Source organism: Salminus brasiliensis, chromosome 19 (genome assembly GCF_030463535.1).
Source record: "Salminus brasiliensis chromosome 19, fSalBra1.hap2, whole genome shotgun sequence".
NCBI classification, from domain to species: domain Eukaryota; kingdom Metazoa; phylum Chordata; class Actinopteri; order Characiformes; family Bryconidae; genus Salminus; species Salminus brasiliensis.
Window position 1 is genome coordinate 24862491 of NC_132896.1, and position 18494 is coordinate 24880984.

General features: G+C 38.7%; 2 protein-coding genes across 7 annotated transcripts; one reads left to right on the forward strand and one right to left on the reverse strand.

The window, feature by feature from the left end:
• Positions 1-46: 46 nt before the first annotated feature.
• Positions 47-11165, reverse strand: LOC140541264 (calnexin). Of its 3 annotated transcripts, none has more exons than XM_072663837.1 (14): positions 10805-11165; positions 10066-10139; positions 9885-9943; positions 9595-9736; positions 9417-9498; positions 7530-7722; positions 6363-6552; positions 5397-5510; positions 4728-4884; positions 2141-2338; positions 1884-2003; positions 856-958; positions 690-769; positions 47-613 (listed from the first exon to the last, which is right to left on the reverse strand). In XM_072663837.1, the coding sequence occupies exons 1-14, from the start codon at positions 10877-10879 to the stop codon at positions 602-604; spliced, it is 1599 nt and encodes a 532-aa protein (XP_072519938.1). In that variant the 5' UTR covers positions 10880-11165; the 3' UTR covers positions 47-601. The 3 variants fall into 3 exon arrangements, with proteins under 3 accessions (XP_072519938.1, XP_072519937.1, XP_072519936.1); XM_072663836.1 differs by having other exon boundaries at positions 47-616; XM_072663835.1 differs by having other exon boundaries at positions 47-769.
• Positions 11166-12874: 1709 nt separating this feature from the next.
• Positions 12875-18140, forward strand: rhogd (ras homolog gene family, member Gd). Of its 4 annotated transcripts, none has more exons than XM_072663055.1 (2): positions 12875-12930; positions 14549-18140. In XM_072663055.1, the coding sequence occupies exon 2, from the start codon at positions 14578-14580 to the stop codon at positions 15151-15153; it is 576 nt and encodes a 191-aa protein (XP_072519156.1). In that variant the 5' UTR covers positions 12875-12930; positions 14549-14577; the 3' UTR covers positions 15154-18140. The 4 variants fall into 4 exon arrangements, with proteins under 4 accessions (XP_072519156.1, XP_072519158.1, XP_072519155.1 ...); XM_072663057.1 differs by lacking the exon at positions 12875-12930 and adding an exon at positions 13516-13753; XM_072663054.1 differs by lacking the exon at positions 12875-12930 and adding an exon at positions 13820-13965.
• Positions 18141-18494: the final 354 nt, after the last annotated feature.

The following is an 18494-nucleotide window of genomic DNA, read 5'->3' on the forward strand; positions in this document are numbered from 1 at the left end:
CAACTACACATCAGTGTAATTTTATTGTATTAGTATACAGTCAGATTTAAATACAAACTCGTCAACTTTACATTGGTTTGCTAGAAAAAGAATGCTCAAATATATTATTTTATAAAATATATTTTCAGGTAGGCATATGTCAACATTCTTTCACGATCAAGTAATCCAGTAATCAAGTAATGTTTTAACACCATTAAAGGATGGTATGATCCAGATGGAAATACAGTAAAGGAAGTTTCTATGTAAAGCCTTTGATGTAATATCCAAGTGTGCTGTGAATGTAGTTCCTAATAACTGGGCAAAGCAAGGCAGCAGTGAATTTTTGTTGTATTGTAGTTTTTCAAGGCCATTTTTATCCACATTTCACATGATCACCCATTCAATTATACTGATTTTTAAAAACAGACAAGATGAATGTCAGCTAATGTTAGGAATCACATAATTAATGAACATTTATTGGACTGTTCCTTAAAGATGTCCGAATCAATTCTATTGCATCTTGCATGACTTGCAATTCCCTGACATTCAGGCATTGTGATATGTCACAGCTCTTGTCTTTTATGGCTTTATTCAAGTCTGGAGATAGGAAGGTTCATCTGCCTCAGTCTGAGACCTGCTGACAAAAAAAATTAAAAAAAGCTTTAAATATAGAAAACGGAATCGGAAAGCGTTGTTAAATAAGTAATCACCTTTAACTCCAAGTCTGACTTTTTCTGAGCTTTCCTGGCTTCCCTTTTTCTTGGGCCAGTTCTGACCTTGGCCTCTTGAACTGCAGATAATAAAGCAATATTCAGGCCATAAAAACAATAGTGACTCCTACAAACCATGAAGTGTCTTAGAAACCAGTGTTCTCACCACTGTCGTTCAGTATGGTGTGGCCCTCCGGATCCTGTGCACTGTCTGGCTGAGGCTCATCAGATTTTTTGTAGTAGTAGTCCTGATCTGATGGCCCAAATCGCTGATGAACACACAAACATGTCACATATTAACTTTTCTTGAAAATGAATAAGCAGCCTGTGACACTGGGGGTCAGTTTCCCAGCCTCAGATTAAGCAAACATACACTGTGAGTTCACAGTAGTGATTCATCTATTGCACAGTGTTTATCTAGTGCTGTGTCATATGTTGACTGTTGACTCTCCAGGTTCCTGTTTATCCCTAACAGATCCGATGTCTTGCAGTCTTAAAAACAAAGGTTCCTAAAAGGTCCCTGACTTGGACATTGGAAGTTCTTGGAGACCTTCCTCAATGGATATAGCTAGAACCTTTACCTTATGCTGAGATTCTTAAATGGATGTTTCAGCCCGAGTAGCTTTTTAATGTGACAACATAAAGAATGGCCAATCAGACATTTAGCAGTTTTAAAGGCACAGTAAGGGGGAAAAAAGCCTGTTTAATACCAATGGAAATGTTGGAAAATGTTAATGTACAAATGTAACAGAATAAAACAATTATTAACAAAATAGAAAAGCATTAATAAAATGTAAAAATTTATTAGCAACTGTTCTAGTAACATTTTTTTTTAAATGTAAGAAAAAAGGTATTAACATTTGTGAAATCTGAAAAATGTATTTAAAAAAAACCCTGAAATAATCGACATGGTTACGTTGATAAGAGGTTCTGAATGTTGGTTTTGATACATTTTCGACTATTATCTGGCCCTAAGTAGACACAAGAAACATATAGTATATGGGTCTTTTAATGTGTTTTATATTCTTAAGCATTCTTTGGAATTGAGCTCTATCAATAAAGATGCTGATGCTGATGGGGGCTAGTGTCTAATAAAATGACCAGTAAGCGTATATTCAAACATAGTCTTGTAGAAATAACTGTTGAAATCCACACTTTACATTCACATGTAGCACTGCTGCTGCAAAGTTTTACCTTATCAGGCCACATTAAACTGACAAAGAGGATGATGGGAAGGCCCACAGTGAAGACATATACACCCCACAGCCAGGGACGCTTTGTTGTGGCAAACAACAATCGCTCCAGAATTCCAGGCTGGAAGACAGGGAAGACCAGATTTATTAGTACAGCATGTCACACTCAGGAGGGACAGTGGATTAAATCAATAAGTTGTGGCTGAGCTGTTATGTGCTAGATATTGACTTGCTGTATAGTATCACTATTATGCTTACTGTCTGCCTCTGTCCCCAGGTGTCCACTGTCCAACGTTTGGCAGTTTCAAGGTTGTCACATACCAAGATATTGTCAAACAGCACATCTCCAGTAAGGGACCACAGTTCAAAGCCTACTGCACCCACAGGACTCATTTTGAAGGGCTGAGGGTCCTCAAAGTAAGCTGGGTTAGGGATCATCCGTGGCTGCCACTTTCCCTAACACAGAGAGCAGCAAATAAGGTTTCTTGTGAGTTATGGCTAAAGCAGACCTTGGGTTAAAAAATGACAAATTTACAATGACCCCAAGTTGATCAGACCAGACACATTTACATATTTGGTGCCCAAAGTTTGCTTTTTAGTTTGAACACTTTAGGCAGCTGACATACTGATATACAGAGTTGTGTATCTGAATAATAAGCATTTATTTGTGTAAAGCAAAACAAAAAACTAAGTCTCCTCAAGGAAGCCCAAAGCTTGCAGTTACCATCCAAAGCCTAGTTTATCTAATCAGTCCTTCATTAAAATTAATCAGGTGAACTGCATGTGGAACAGTGGCTGCAGTTTACAGAGAAGTCGGCAACCAAACCTGTGTTCTTATACAGTGGGGAAAAAATGATTAAGTCAGTCACCAATTGTGCAAGTTTTCCCACTTAAAAAGATGAGAGAGGCCTGTAATTGACATCGTAGGTAGACCTCAACTATGAGAGGCAAAATGAGAAAAAAAACAAAAGTTCATCTCAATACTTTGTTATATATCCTTTGTTGGCAATGACAGAGGTCAAACGTTTTCTGTAAGTCTTCACAAGGTTGGCACACACCGTTGCTGGTATCCTGGCCCATTCCTCCATGCAGATCTGCTCTAGAGCAGTGATGTTTTGGGGCTGTCAGAGGGCAACACAGACTTTCAACTCCCTCCAAAGGTTTTCTATGGGGTTGAGATCTGGAGACTGGCTAGGCCACTCCAGGACCTTGAAATCCTTCTTACGAAGCCCTGGCAGTGTGCTTGGGATCATTGCCATGCTGAAAGACCCAGCCATGTTTCATCTTCAATGTCCTTGCTGATGGAAGGTTGGTTTGCACTCAAAATCACAATACATGGCCCCATTCATTCTTTCATGTACACGGACCAGTCGTCCTAGTCCCTTTGCAGAGAAACAGCCCCAAAGCATGATGTTGCCACCCCCCTGCTTCACAGTTGGTATGGTGTTCTTTGGATGCAACTCAGCATTCACTCTCCTCGAAACACAAGTTGTGTTTGTACCAAACAGTTCTACATCTGACCATAAGATTCTCCCAATACTCTTCAAAAAAAACATCCAAGTGCTCTCTAGCAAACTTCAGACGCGCCCGGATATGTACTGGCTTAAGCAGGGGAACACGTCTGGCACTGCAATCATGCACAGGTCTGTAGGAGCCTTATGTAGCTATTAATGTAATGGAAGCTTAAAGTCATTAGACAAGGTCATATACAAAATGATGAGCACCAGTTGTCAATTTACAATTTAAAATTCTCTACTGAAAAATATGTTTAATAAATAATGATAGAATATGTGTAACATATTGGGGGAAAGCATAGATTTGTCATGTGATAAAGGTTATATTTTTCAAATATGATAAATTCAAGTAATGTTTGCAGAAGAATTAGAGCCAAATGAGAGCAACAAGTACATTTCCTGATCCTGATACTCGAACATCATGCACAGATGTTTTGGGGTTCTGTTCTGTGGAAAACTCCAGTTCTTTTCAGGCCTATGGATCAGTGGTATGTCTGGAGGAGGAGGAATGAAGCATACACTGAAAAAAACACCCTGCTTTCAGTGAAGCATGGTGGTGGCTTTGTGATGCTCTGGCTGATTTGCTTTCTCTGGCACTGAAAATCTGCAATGTGTGGAGTGTAAGATGAAAACATCATGTCTTCTGTAAGGAAGCTGAAGCTTGGACCTTCCAACAGGACATTGGTCCCAAGCAAGTCTTGCAAGGCTTGGTTTCAGAAGAAGTCCTGGAAGATTCTGGAGTGGCCGAAACTCCATAGAAAATCTTTGATTGGAGAAGACAGATGCAGTGTGCAAACTCAAGAATATTAGTAAACTGGAGGCCACTGCCCATGAGGAATAGGCTAAAATTCCTCAGGAACACTGCCACAGACTGGTGTCATGTTTTGTAGCAGGTAATAACAGCAAAGGGTGCTCTACTAAGTGCTAAAGATGCTTGTTATAAATGGGATTAATAATTCTGTAACTGCAGTAATCATTAAAAGTGGCCTTTTGTGTATACATTTAATTGAAAGTCAAAAATGTCATACAGTGTCAGAATCCATAGAATGGAAGTCTGTTTGAGATTACTTTACAGCTCCATGTTGTTTAAGGCAAGTATGGGATGATTTAGGCTTGCAGTCTGCTCAATATTAATGTTTTTGAGATGTATGCTTCCATTACTTATTAGCTATATTACAGCCTCGCAGCTTAAGTACTAACATAAAAAGCAAACTTCAGACCCCACACATACCTACTGGATGTCACAGTTGATTGACTATATTTGCAGTAAAGGCTGAAAAAGTCATGTAAGCCTAAGTTAAAGTAGGTACAACCCTAGAAACCCTTCCTACCTGATAATTTGGGTTGTCAATCATAGGTGCTTTCCACTTCCCTTTGTATGCTGGGTTAGGCACCATGGGAGGCTTCCATGGCCCACAGCCTGCAGCCTCCGCACAGGCAGGGTTAGCAATCAGAGGAGCCTCCCACTCCCCGTCCATATCCTCAGACCTGTTTAAACCAATGGCATGCACATGTTGATCAGATTTTAAGAAGGAAGTAAACCCTCCTGAGATGTGTTCTTAAAGCCAAGGACATTTTAATAGATAGTTCTCAGTGAGAATTCAAGACTTTGCCTCAATGCCTTCTATCACTACTTAAAAGATTTATTGGTGGGTGCACATTAAGTGCATTAAAAACAGGAACATTTTAAATCATTAACAAACCTAGCAACAGAAAATCCCCAAATAGGTAATTATCAGGATCACATTAACCTAAATATATTAAATTTACAAAATAAGTAAAACCATCAAACATTTTAATTCAAAATATCATTGGTTGTGTCTGTCCACTACATGCAGATGTTCTTAGACGCTCTTTTAAAAAAAATTCAATATGCTGCAGTGTATCAGCACGATCCTAGAGAAAAAAAACTGTATTGGGGCAGTGGAGGTTAGGAAAGAGAGAGAGTGAGAGGCCTGACTCATGACAGCAGTCATGTGTGCACTAGCTGGCTTACCCACCAGTCATGTGGAGGCTGAGCTTCTGGGTCTGGGACAAAAGGCTCTCCCTCTTCTATCCAGCCTGCGGGTCTCTGGGCTGTGGGGTCAGGAATGAGCTGAGGGGCTTCATCATCCCTAGACACAATGAATAATTACACAGTGAATCAAAACTTTTGTACTGCAGTCTATAATTGATTCTCTTTTGTGTGTAGAATCAGTTACAATGTACAGTGTACAATGTTATTATTACAGATGTGCATCATATTAGCCAACTCTTAATACTCTGATTTGAGCCACTATGACTGCTTACAGGGGTATAAAATCAAGCACATGGCCATGTAATCTCTATAGACAAGCATAAAAAGTAGAAACAGTAGAGCTTTAGTGGGTTTCTTCAGAGCTAGATCTGCCCCGATCAGCTGTAAGTGCTGTTTCTGTGTCCTTTATACAGAGCACACAGACTATATATCCAAATGTACACATACACAGCTTGTCTATTCCTTGTAGAAAAGCACTGCTAATAGAATGGAACTTTTCGGAACAGATAAACATGTACCTATTGGCACCATGCCTAATGCTAGGCATGGGCTAGAGGGGTATAAAGCCCCCCAGCATTAAGCTGTGGAGCAGTGAAACTATTGATGGTCCATCCAATACTTTTGGAGTGAGTTGGGAATGAGGTGGAGTGGTCATCATCCAACATCCTGACCTCACTAATTCTCTTGTCTCTGAATGCAACCAAATCGTCACAGCAGTGCTCCAAAATTTATATATATATATATATATATATATATATATATATATATATATATATATATATATATATATACATACTATCATATATATATGAGAGAGAGCGAGTGAGAGCTGAATTATTATTCAGTTAACGCCCCAACATTAATAATCTATTCTTTATTCTTTATAAGCTCTGACTTTCATGGCTTTCATTTTGACTGTACATCTCTGGTGTTCATGCTTTTAACATACCAGTCATGGGGTTTTGTGACTGTGAGATCAGGAATGTGACTCCTGTCATCCCAGTCGGTGGGTTTCCTGTCTTCTGGATCCTCTATCTCATGAGGAGGCACCACTGGTGGATCCATGTCCTCTAGCAGACTACCCTTCTTGACCAGCGTTTGGTCGATGAGAATTTCAAAGGTGTTGTCCGGATATACAGCTGAAAAACAAGTGGAGCAGCATAAGCATAATATTTTTAATATAATGTACATTAGCCTGTGAGGCACCTACGTTGTACTGTTTGACTGAAAGTGAGACTAGTGATTTTCTCATTTTCACTCTTGGCCTAAAACACTTTTTATAGAAGTCAGTGGGAAGTAGCTTCAGTTTGGGTGTTTTTTAATCATGTGTTTGTGTACCCATGTCAAAGTCAGATTAACATTGGTACACATATATCATGGCATCAAATAATATTTAAGTTAGCATTAAACAGTGCAGCAAATTTCATTATTACATATGATGGATGAGCTAAGGCATGTTTGGTGTTTGAAGTGTGCTTCTTTCAATAATTACTGATTATATAAAGCTGCTTTGGTGCTAACAAACCTGTCATAGCTTATATTGATTGGACCTTTTATTCTGTTTTCCTCTCAATAAAATAATGACAGCAAATGAACATGCATGCAATCAACTGTAAGATCCTGAATAAAAGTAAAAAAAATGCTCAAAATTAAATAAAAAACCTAAAACCACAATGCTATCTGTCAAATATGCAGAGGCAGAAAACTCAGGTCCAGAAAGTATTTTGATCCATCTTGCCTATATCCATATCCCGAATCTATGCAAACGTATCACTTACGTATCAAACTATTACATAAACTGAAAACCAATATCACTGTGTGTCAATATTACAGTATATTGGGATAGATTATATCATAACTCATAACATATGGTATGATAATGTGAACAAGCTGAAGGACACAGAACCAGCACTGAAAGTGAAAGAAGCAGGTAGGCTGATGCAGTACAGTAAAATTATTTAGCATTGTAAACAAAAGCCTTGTCCTGCCTGCTTCACCAAATGTACACAGTTAGCAGCATGCCGAGCCCAGATAAGCCAGAGAAGCCGTTATTCCTATTACACCTCAGTGGAGCATTACAATCATTCTGAAGCTTTAAGTTTCTGTTGAAACTCACTGAGAGTGTAGAGGTGAGGACTGTGGTCTGTGAAATAGTCACTCAGGTCAGCTTCAGGCTGTCGAACATGTTTCTCCTCATATGTTCCAGTCAGAGGGTTCCGGTGGCGGAAGATGAAATGCACCTTGTAGGTACTGCCACACTTGTCTGGACAAAACATGATGGTGTATGGGGTGGCGTCATTCAACTGACTCTACAAGAATTAGAAATAAGCATGCTTATAAAAATCATTTTTAATTATCATTATTGGCATGCAAAGAAGTAGTTTGGCAAGAAGTCAGACTGACCCTTCTTTACCTTAAATGTGGTCAATCAGTCAAAACATGCTTAGTGGCTGATAATTGGTTTATTCGTTTTGCTCTGGAGCTAGAAGGCTAATGTACTTAACAAATATGGATGTTTATAACCCAGCACACAAACTACACCTGTAAATCATCACTTGTCTCAAATCATGTTGAAACAGATTTTAAAAGATTGTCACCTAGTTTAGTTGTTATCAATAGACCCCTTTCACATTTACAAGTTCCTGTTGATTTCTCAAAACCACAATTCCAAACAATCACCACCATACATGGAGGTTCTTAACATGAGTCGGGTTATTTACAACGTTACTGAAAATAAATAGCAGCTCATTTGATAAATTTTGCACCCTTGTGTGCTTGTTATTTATTATTAATATTAATATTACAATTATTATTATTATATAAACCTGTTTAAAAGCATAATGCATGCTTTATTATTCATTAATATACATATTTTTTTCTAATACTATTAGTTATATATATAATTATATATATAAACCAGTAGTATTAGAAGTAGTAATAATACTATTATTTGTGTTGTATGTGTTGTTCTATTCTAATTAAATAGATACATTTCTCATTCTTACATAATACTATATAAATAATGTATAATTAGTATTAGAAGGATTACTTGTCTCAAATCATGTTGAAACAGATTTAAACAGATTGTCACCTACTTTAGTTGTTATCAATAGACCCCTTTCACATTTCCTAGTTCCTGTTGATTTCTCAAAACCACAATTCCAAACAAATACCTTCATACATGGAGGTTCATTAGTTCTAGACTGAGCACTTACTTTGGTCAACATGAGTCGCGTTATTTTAAACGTTACTGAAAATAAATAGCAGCTCATTTGATTAATTTTGATTGCTTGTGTGCTTGTTATTTATTATTAATATTAATATTATAATTATTATTATTATATAAACCTGATAAATAGCATAATGCATGCTTTATTATTCATTAATATACATATATATATATATATATATATATATATATATATATATATATTTCTAATACTACTAGTTTTATATATATATTAATAATAAACCAGTAGTATTAGAATTAGTAATAATGCTATTATTTGTGTTGTATGTGTTGTTCTATTCTAATTAAATAGATACATTTCTCAATCCTATAACCACAATTCCAAACAATCACCTTCATACATGGAGGTTCATCAGTTCTAGACTGAGCACTTACTTTGGTCAATATGATTCAGGTGATTTAAAAGGAAAAATAGATAGCAGCTCATTTGACAGCTGAACATGTTTGGAGGAGAACACTCATCACAGAACGTTTGTCATCAGTTGAATAGCTTCACACCGAGTGATGGGGGAGAGGGAAGACCAGTCTACCCACTCAAAAAGAACAAGGCCATTTTTGCTCTCTGGGATTCCTGGCCATGGATGGCTATGGCATTAAACTCTGCGTTTCCCAAAGATGGGAAGAATGGGTGAATGCATAAATGGCAGCAGCACTGAGGGACCCCACTCATGACGTGTAGATATCTTGTAGCCTTTGCCTATATACGTTCATACAGATCATTTGACCAAGCAATAGCTTAAATGCTGATCATACCAAACGAAGATCATCTGAATATGCAAGCAACTTTATGTAGGCTCCACCGCAGTCAATCCCATTTTGAAAAAGAACTTCATACCTATGGAGAAGTTAAACACAGTTAAACAGACTATCAAAGAACATGAACAAATCATTTTTGGGATGTGAGTAATTAGGGTGTGGCTTAAATGCTTACTGCAGGCAGAGGGGTTTGTCTCTGAAGTGATAGACTGTGCGTAGATACGCAGCAATTGCATGATGGTGACCTGGGGATTTGAGCACAAGGCCCTTGTTCCCTGCTAACACTTGATTCTTTGGCTCCTCAATAACCCACTCTCCTAAAAGGGAAACACAGGAGCAACACAATGTCTTTTGCTTCAGATACAAACCTGCAGAGTGATAGAGCCATGACTATTTTACCACTTGGCATTATTTCACATCAACATTTTTCTTAAACACTTATTATTATAGCAGCACAGCACTTACCGTCGTATTTCTGACCGTCAGTTTCCCCCTCTCTCAGTGCCCGTGACAGAACCCACTTTCTTCAACACAAGAAAGGTGACAAGTGAGACATATTTTTCAACTTAGACAAATAAATGATGGCGAACACCTTAAAACCTTTCTGAAATATAGGTTACAGATCCGAACAAAGGGGTGGACTTACCTATCCAAAGAGTGTGCATCAAATGTTTCTGCAAAATGTGCCTGAGTTGGAGCGGTGACTGATCTGTAAATACCCTGACAGAAGAAAGAAGGTAGGGTAACTGTAACAATAATGAATTATACAGTTGCATTAATTATTAATTAAATTTTATGAATGTTGTACATATCTGTGGATGCCAATGCTTATACATAAACATTTAATTTTAAGTAACTTTTATTTGTGGAGGTTAGGAGTGTGGTAAAATTAATGAAATGCAGACATTATAGTGTATAAAATAAGATAAGATAATCCTTTATGAGTCCCACAGTGGGGAAATTCACAGTGTCACAGCAGCAGATCATTGCCTTTTTTAAACAATAATCAGCCAACACTGATTAATTTTGCATCCTTGTTATTATTATTATTATTATTATTATTATTGTTGTTGTTGTTGTTGTTATACAAACCTGATAAATAGAAAATGTATACTTTATTGTTCATTAATACATACATATACATTATTAATACTAAACTATCTGTTTATTATTAAGTAGTAGTAATAATACTATTTTTTTGTGTTGTATGTGTTGTTCTATAATAATAATAATAATAATAATAATAATAATAATAATACACATAGCATATGTATTATTATTATTATTAGATGTTGTCGTAATATTTATCACTTAATTAACCATGATTAATCAATGGCTGAAGGACTTCTATTTGATTGGTGGATTTGGTAACACGACAGACTGACCTGGTCCTCCTTGGTGGGAATGAAAGTCAAACAGACACATAAGCCAGCAAGCATGCACCCCTGCAGGCTGGTCATATCTGCCCCCCACGCGGTTATGAGAAGAGAACCGTCTTCAGATCAATCTGAGAGAAACGTGGTCAGATTTCTGTGGCTCGCTGTGCTGAAAGACTGTCCTGAGTGCTGCGCTTTTCCTCCTTATGTCCTCCTTCCTCCTGAACGATAAAGAGGCAGTGGAGTCCAACTTACAACTGTACACGAGCTGTAACCTGTTATTTAACCGCGTTTAGCGATATTCAGCTATTTAGTCAGTGCTTTGTCTCCTGCTGAGACATTTCCTGGCTGAGGAAATGCTTCCTGAATACTCGAGCTTATTAAAAAGTGGACTTTGGTCAGCAGCCCATTCACCGAAACACTGAGGAAACGTGATTGAATGTGACTGGATGAAAACTCACAGCAGCTGAAGCAGGAGAGCGGGGCTTGACTGGGTTCGTTGTCATTTTAGCATTTAGTCTTGTAAACAACAGAATTATGATTGAATATCATTTTTATTTTATACGTTTTATGCGTTTTAGCATTTGTAAAATCAACACTAATTTCCTATCGGAGGAAGCTTAGTTATTGCTTAGTTCACTACAAGACACTGTGCAAGTACTACGGGGGTTATAAGACAGTACTGCCGTTACTTTTGAGGTGAAACACTTATAGACTACTGAAGTCTTAGTATATAGCACTGTATTAATGTCGTATGATTTTCTAATTTACTGCGTCTTATTAAAAGACATGACTTACATTAAATAAAAATACTCAGATTGTGTCCTCCCACAAGAAAAGGTAAAAAAAAAAATTAAAGCGAGCAATATTTTAATGTATGAGTACTAAAGCATGTCTGGTTATTCATATTGTGTGTTTTCTTTTTAATTTATTTTGGAGACCTGGTGAGTTTTTGCCCTATGACTGTTGTTCTGGGCGCTCGGTAATTACCTGATGCTCGGTGGTTCCACAAGGTGGCGACAAACACTAAATATTTAACAAGCATTCCGGCAGCGACACAAGCCGTTACTCACATTTAAGACCGGTGCAATGAAACTATGGATTTTTACTAGTAATAATATCAGATCTACACAGACCTATCTTTATGTAATTGTGTTTTTTAACATACATAAAGTGAGCAAATCAATAGACTGTTGGATCATTCTGGATATATAAGAAAAATCTCTGTGACTGAAAGATGTCCCTGTTGCTACTCACTGACAGTCTCTGGTGTTGCTTCATTAATATAAAGATATAGTTGCAGTGGCTCTTTTTCATCTTTTCTGCTTTCTTTCTTTCTTTATTTGGTAGATGATGTTTTGACTCATTGGCTGTGCAAATAGAAATGTAATGTGTCTCTCTGTGTGTTTACCCATAATGTTTGTATAAAGTATTAAATGTGGATAAACGATTTTGAGAACATTTAGACTATACATAAACTTGGGACATGAGGGCCTTATGCCCTCGGGTACCTCACTTAAAACATGAATATACTTAATATAATAAAGGTGATGTCGATTGACGTGTTGTGTTAGGCTGTCTATCATTATATATATTTTATCAATATATTATATATATTATTAATCAATAATATTGATTAATACCGAGCTTTCTTTCAGGTGACCATAGGAAGCCGTAGTGCTCTTACTACTGTACATGTGCCCAGTTTTAGACCTTTGGGGCTCAGTGTCAACTGTGTTTTTTTTTTTTTTTAATTCTCTTGCATACAACAGAGATAATAAATAATATATATATTTTTTTTTAAATGGCATTAAAAATAAAAGTCATGTTAATATTCTGTATTGTACACTTAGACAGCTGAGTCACTGGTTAATGTGAACTAAGACCTGGTTCAATTAGCTTATTAAAAAAAACATAAAACAATCGTAGTTCTCAATAAAAACTCAACAAAAATGTAAAAATCAGTGAATTAACTTATAAAAAGCTTTCTGATTAATGCGAAAAAATAAACCTCTTGAACCGCTGATGTCAACATTGGACTGTTATTTTGAAGAGCTCGTCGTGTCTCAGCGGCGCGGATCGGAGGAGCGGCTCTGGGCGCTGGTAGAAGAGGGCGCGGGAGGATTTCTGAGGCGGTGAGATATTCGGCTTCACTCCGCTTAACCTTCCTGATACACACAATTTAGCTACCAACTCTAGAGTTAACGGGACACTGATTTGTACATATGATACTTGGTATCGTTATGTAGAAAACTTATTGGAATCACTGGGTAAAAAAGGATCTCACGTCTAGGTAGCTAGCTAGCTCGTTAGCCTATAGCTAGCCAGCTAGCACTAGCTAACTTTCTAAAAACATGCTAGCTGACGTTAAGAATGGCTTCGGTGGGAGTAGCCTAGCTTTTACATCAATAATTCCCAACTACATTATATTATACGTTATTAACGACCAGTTGGGTATGATGTAATGCTAATACCTAGCAAGTATTCTAGCACTATTTGCTCAACGGATTAGCTATAGCTAGCTAGCAAAAATTGAAAGTTAGCTAGCGCTACTAGCTAGCGGTTTGCTAGCTGGAGTCTAATCATGTTGCTGTGAGTTGGTAAACTGTAGCTACGTGGTCAGCAGTGATTGTCATGTTTACAGACTCCCAGCTGTGTGCAATCGTTTCTGTTTGTGCCGTCGGACACTTATTGGTGTCACTACGTTTTATTAAAGCATGAAGTGTTTAGTCAGTGTTGTTTGCGTTAGCTTGAACATTAGCCGGCTGGGCGGAGGACTGAACAGTCCGCTTCCTGAACTCGGCTTCAACTTGAAGTAGCTATAGCTAGCTGTTAGTCGGTTGACTTCCTACTGTCGGTAACGGGCTGAACTGAAGATAGTAGAGTTGTGTTCGTCCCTATTCTTGACATTTTGGGATACGAATTCGTTGCTATATATTTTTTCGAGCTGAACTTGGGGTAATGATGGCGGTCACGCTAAGTTGTATCGAGGATTTACGAGTGTTTCTGGTTTTAAACGCAGTATCGCCACTTGCTGTCTTTCACACCTTGCTTTGTTGTGTTTGAGAAGTCGAGGTTAGGACATAAGAATGAGGTACTCCAGTCCCGGTTAGGTAGGTCAGCTAGCAGCAATTCTAAAAAACACAATAACACCAGTAGAAATACGAAAGGTAGGTAGCTAATAAGTACTTAGCACGACATAGTTAAATATACACTGTGGAGATCAAGAGATAAACAGGGTGGCCAAGCAGTGCCTGAACTGATCTGTATCATGGAATAACAGGTCTTCAGATAACTTGTGTATGAGCTGGTAGAGCTGTTTCGTGCACTTGCTTTAGCACATTAAGTAAAGTGTGTACAGAAGTATCACAATACTTGAAGACATTTACATGATATGCTGTATACAACTGGGTATTTAGTTCATCCAGTGTTTGATGATTCTTGAAGAGAATTGAGTGCAATGCCATGTTTAAAATACTGTAAAAAAAAAAATACTAGATTTGTTTTATTGAAAATATACTGTCTTAATAATGATACATGTCGGTGATCATAGTTCTTTAAGTGCTGATGATATCTGCACTATGCTCTTAAGACCTTATTGTGATGTGATGTGATGTAATTGTCACAGTACCCATAAGTATTATGTCGCCCCCACCTAGCTTTGAGTCTTTTGAATTACGTGTTGATTGAAAGTATTGACATTTGATGTTCTAAAGGGAACTTGACTGATTCAGGTCTTCTCATACACTACAGGTGTCCCTGCTGGTGCGGACTGAAGAAGGATGCAGACGATAAAGTGCGTTGTGGTTGGCGATGGGGCCGTGGGGAAAACCTGTCTTCTCATCTCCTACACCACCAATGCTTTCCCCGAGGAGTACATCCCCACTGTGTTCGACAACTACAGCGCCCAGATGAGCGTGGATGGCCGCACGGTTAGCCTCAACCTCTGGGACACAGCCGGGCAGGAGGAATATGACCGCCTGCGTACGCTCTCTTACCCACAGACCAACGTGTTCATCATCTGCTTCTCCATCGGCAGCCCTTCCTCATATGCTAATGTTCGGCACAAGTGGCACCCTGAGGTCTTGCACCACTGCCCCAGTGTTCCCATTCTCCTTGTGGGCACCAAGAAGGATCTGCGCTCTGACAGTGAAACCGTGAAGAAGCTAAAGGAGCAGAGCCTTGCTCCCACCACCCAACAACAGGGCAGCGCTCTGGCTAAACAAATTAACGCAGTTAAGTATATGGAGTGCTCTGCGCTTCTCCAGGAAGGTGTCAGAGAAGTGTTTGCAGAGGCTGTGCGTGCTGTGCTTTACCCCGTCACCAAAAAGAATACCAAGAAGTGCGTGCTTTTGTAGTCTGCTTTGCTGACCCAATAGTCTGCCCGTGGAAATGGACACACAGCAGTCAGTGGACAGCAGTGCATGGGATGATCCTGGTTCCTGGTGTTGATAGCCATCTCTGCTTCTTTTTTTTTTTTTTTTCTTTTTTTTTTTAAACCACTATATGTATTGTTTTTCGCTCCCAGATTTGTGTTCTGCAGTCACCAAAGTATGCACTCTTCGCTGTAACTGAAGCATTTGCTCCTGTTGATTTTTAAACCACCTGCTCTTCTGGCCTGCTTACTCATCTTGGAATTATGTGGTTGTCAAGATCGCTTGCCTTTACCTCAGTGACTGTTTTAATACGAAATGCAAGATAAGTGGAAACATTCTTCTAGTAAAAGATAAAGCAATACACACAAGGTTGGTTGAGATTCTGACATGTTTTGGTCACAGTAGTGGAGAATGGCAAAAAACAGCTTTTTTCCCAAAACAGCTATGATTTTCTCAAGCAGCCTCTAAGAAGAAAAATGGAGGTCTTTTCTTATGTCTGACGTTATTCTACACTCATATGTTGTTTTTTTATGCTAAAAGATCCAGCTCAGATTCTCTCACAGTACAAAAGGAATGTGCCAGTGCGAAGAGATGGATCTACGTTTAACTGGCAGTCAGCCATGTTTTTAATTTTTTTAACGTCTTTACATACCTTAATACCTGAGAATGCGATGCTTCTTTTCAAACTGTCATTTTGTTCTGCATTGTATTTTGTAGTTGCCAGTGCACCAAAACACCACAAATGTAGTCTTATTAGTCTTGTCTTTGTTCAAATGAGACAAATGAGGTGTTCCCCTGATTTAAAGTATGTGCCTTATCCAGAAGGTCACACAAGGTTCAGGCTTTAGGAAAGGCATGTATTGCAAGACAGTACATGATGGAGATAAGCCTATTCTTGTCAAAATGACTGTATTGCTTTTAGATCAGCGGGAAATCATGGCCCAGACTTCCTTGTTGACTTTGCCATTTATGCCTAAAATTAACCCTGCTGGATTTATAGAATGCCTTGCTGATGCATCTACATTTGCCTGAAACTTTTTATTATTCCAAAGTATATGTCTATAATACTGACCAACAGTGTCCTTGCTTGTCATTTTGTACATTCCTGAAGCCTTAAGGCTACCCAGCCTCCTCACAGTGCCTATCTGCGTAAGAGGAAGCACACGTTTCAGCAGCAGCCCGCAGTGCTGAGACAAATGAACAAAGCCGTGAAAGTAAATGGAGCATTTGTCCCCTGTGCCTGAAGGTTGAGGCGCCAGGCAGCCGTGGCTGCTGTGATTGTAACCCTTGGTGTCTAGCGCAGTGCCACCCCCGTGACACCTCACTGGAAGATAGGGTGAACGTCGTAGATATGTTACAGGAACGATTAGTAGTGAGTCGTATGTGCTTAGCACTTATCCCTTTTTGATACTGATGACCGCACACATTTACTTTTGTCGCAGGCATTAGCAACATATGGTGGAATCCGTTTGTGGCATTGCGTCATTGCACACAGCTAGAGCAAAAATAATAATTAAAAAAGATATCTAAGTGATGCACGCAGGCTTTGTAGGCTGGTGTTGGAAAGATAATGATCGTAACTGACATTTTATGTGGTGTGCCAAGCATACTGACCTCTTGGTGTCCAAAACGTCTTTAATAAAAAGTTTATAACTGACTAGTTTAAGTGTCTATTAAAATATTAGTAAATGACTTTGCAGTTTCTATGCAAAACACTGCAAATTTGCTAATCTTGGTGGCATGTTCCTCACTGCATCAGAGGCTATATTTGAACATGGGCTCACACCAGGTTGCTCTGAATAAACCTGTAGGATCAGCTTTCTGTATGAGGCAGGAAAATAGTTTTTACCCTGTTTTTACACTCTGAAATACTTGACGTGGGCCATAGAAAAGGAGTTCACTGTAATTGCCTTAAAAAGAAAAAGGTGAACTCTGGTGGCTTACCTACTGTGCTCAGCCCAGTAAATATCATGTACAGTATCTGGTTGAGCTTATTTTTACCACAACCCCTTTAATCTGTTTGTCTCAGTCCAGACAAACTACATTGCATACATTGTCTTGTGCACGGGTGAGATTTTCTTTTTGTTATGTTTTTAGATGTTAACGGCAGGTGTCAAATGTAATGTGGTTTTGATTTAGGTTGTCACCTCTCGGTTTGAATCAGTTGGAAATGTGAGGCCTGCACATGTTGCGTAGCATCTGGGGCAGATATAAATGCAAAACTGACTGAACGCTAGCGTGGTTTGAATGCTGAAGGTGTGCAGAGTTTCCTTGTCAGAATCATGCTGAGAGTCGTTGCACATTTTTATATGCCACGAGGTCTGTTTGCAGTTTTGCTGCAACTGTTCGTCTCATCTCTTAATTTTATATCGCATTTTTACTTGGGTATTTGTCTACAGACCTTAGCCAAAGAGTGCCTTTGGACGCAAAGATGTCAAATTTGATCTCTGAGTAAATGGACCTGCGCTTTGTAAGTGATTTTGTTTTTGTTAAGTTTATTTTTAGAAGAAATGACTATAAGCCATTCCTTTTTTTTTATTTTTATTTAGTGCCTTTACTAAGTTGAATGCCACAAAGCCAAATTCATTGAACCACTGATTGTTCTGTTCTCGTCACAGGAATAATGTATGTAAGGGAAAAGCCCTCAGAACCACGGAAACCATAGCGTCACTAATTACTGTGTGAAAGGACGAATGTGAGAACGAATGGTTGTCTGTACCATCGCTTGTTTATTTTATTTGAGTTTTTTTGGTTTTGTTTTTCTTTCTTCACTGTAATGCTGTCAAAATAGAGCAGACGAGGCCTCGCGCTGCCTCTCGCCTGCCCGCTATGGTGTATGGTACTACATGTATACACTGGGAACTTGATTTTGTCAAAATTGTCTTTTTTTTTATAACAAAAACATTTGTATAAATGAACTAACAGTGTAATGATTTTTAAATTATGCTAAATAAAATTATAATTTACGATTCATGCCCCGCTGGTTCCTTCACCCTTCCAGTCTCTGGGCCGGCCCGGTACGTGCGACTAAAGCTCGGGGAAAAACGCGCTGCCGTGGGCTGAGAGTCAGAATGGAAACGAGTGACCGCTTAGATGGAAAGAGGAAACTGATCAGTAAGCGGGACAGCGTTTCGCTGCTGACATGCCAGAGTGCTGATTGAGCTCATGCCCTTACTTAAGCAGGTTTCCGTTGCTCCTGTGCACAAGCCACAACAAAAGGAGCTGATATGCATCGCTTCTTGCAGCACAGCAGGCTGCACAGCCTCACTGGAGCTCATGAGTTCTCACCTTAACTGCACCCTTGTTTGTTAAAGGCATCCAAG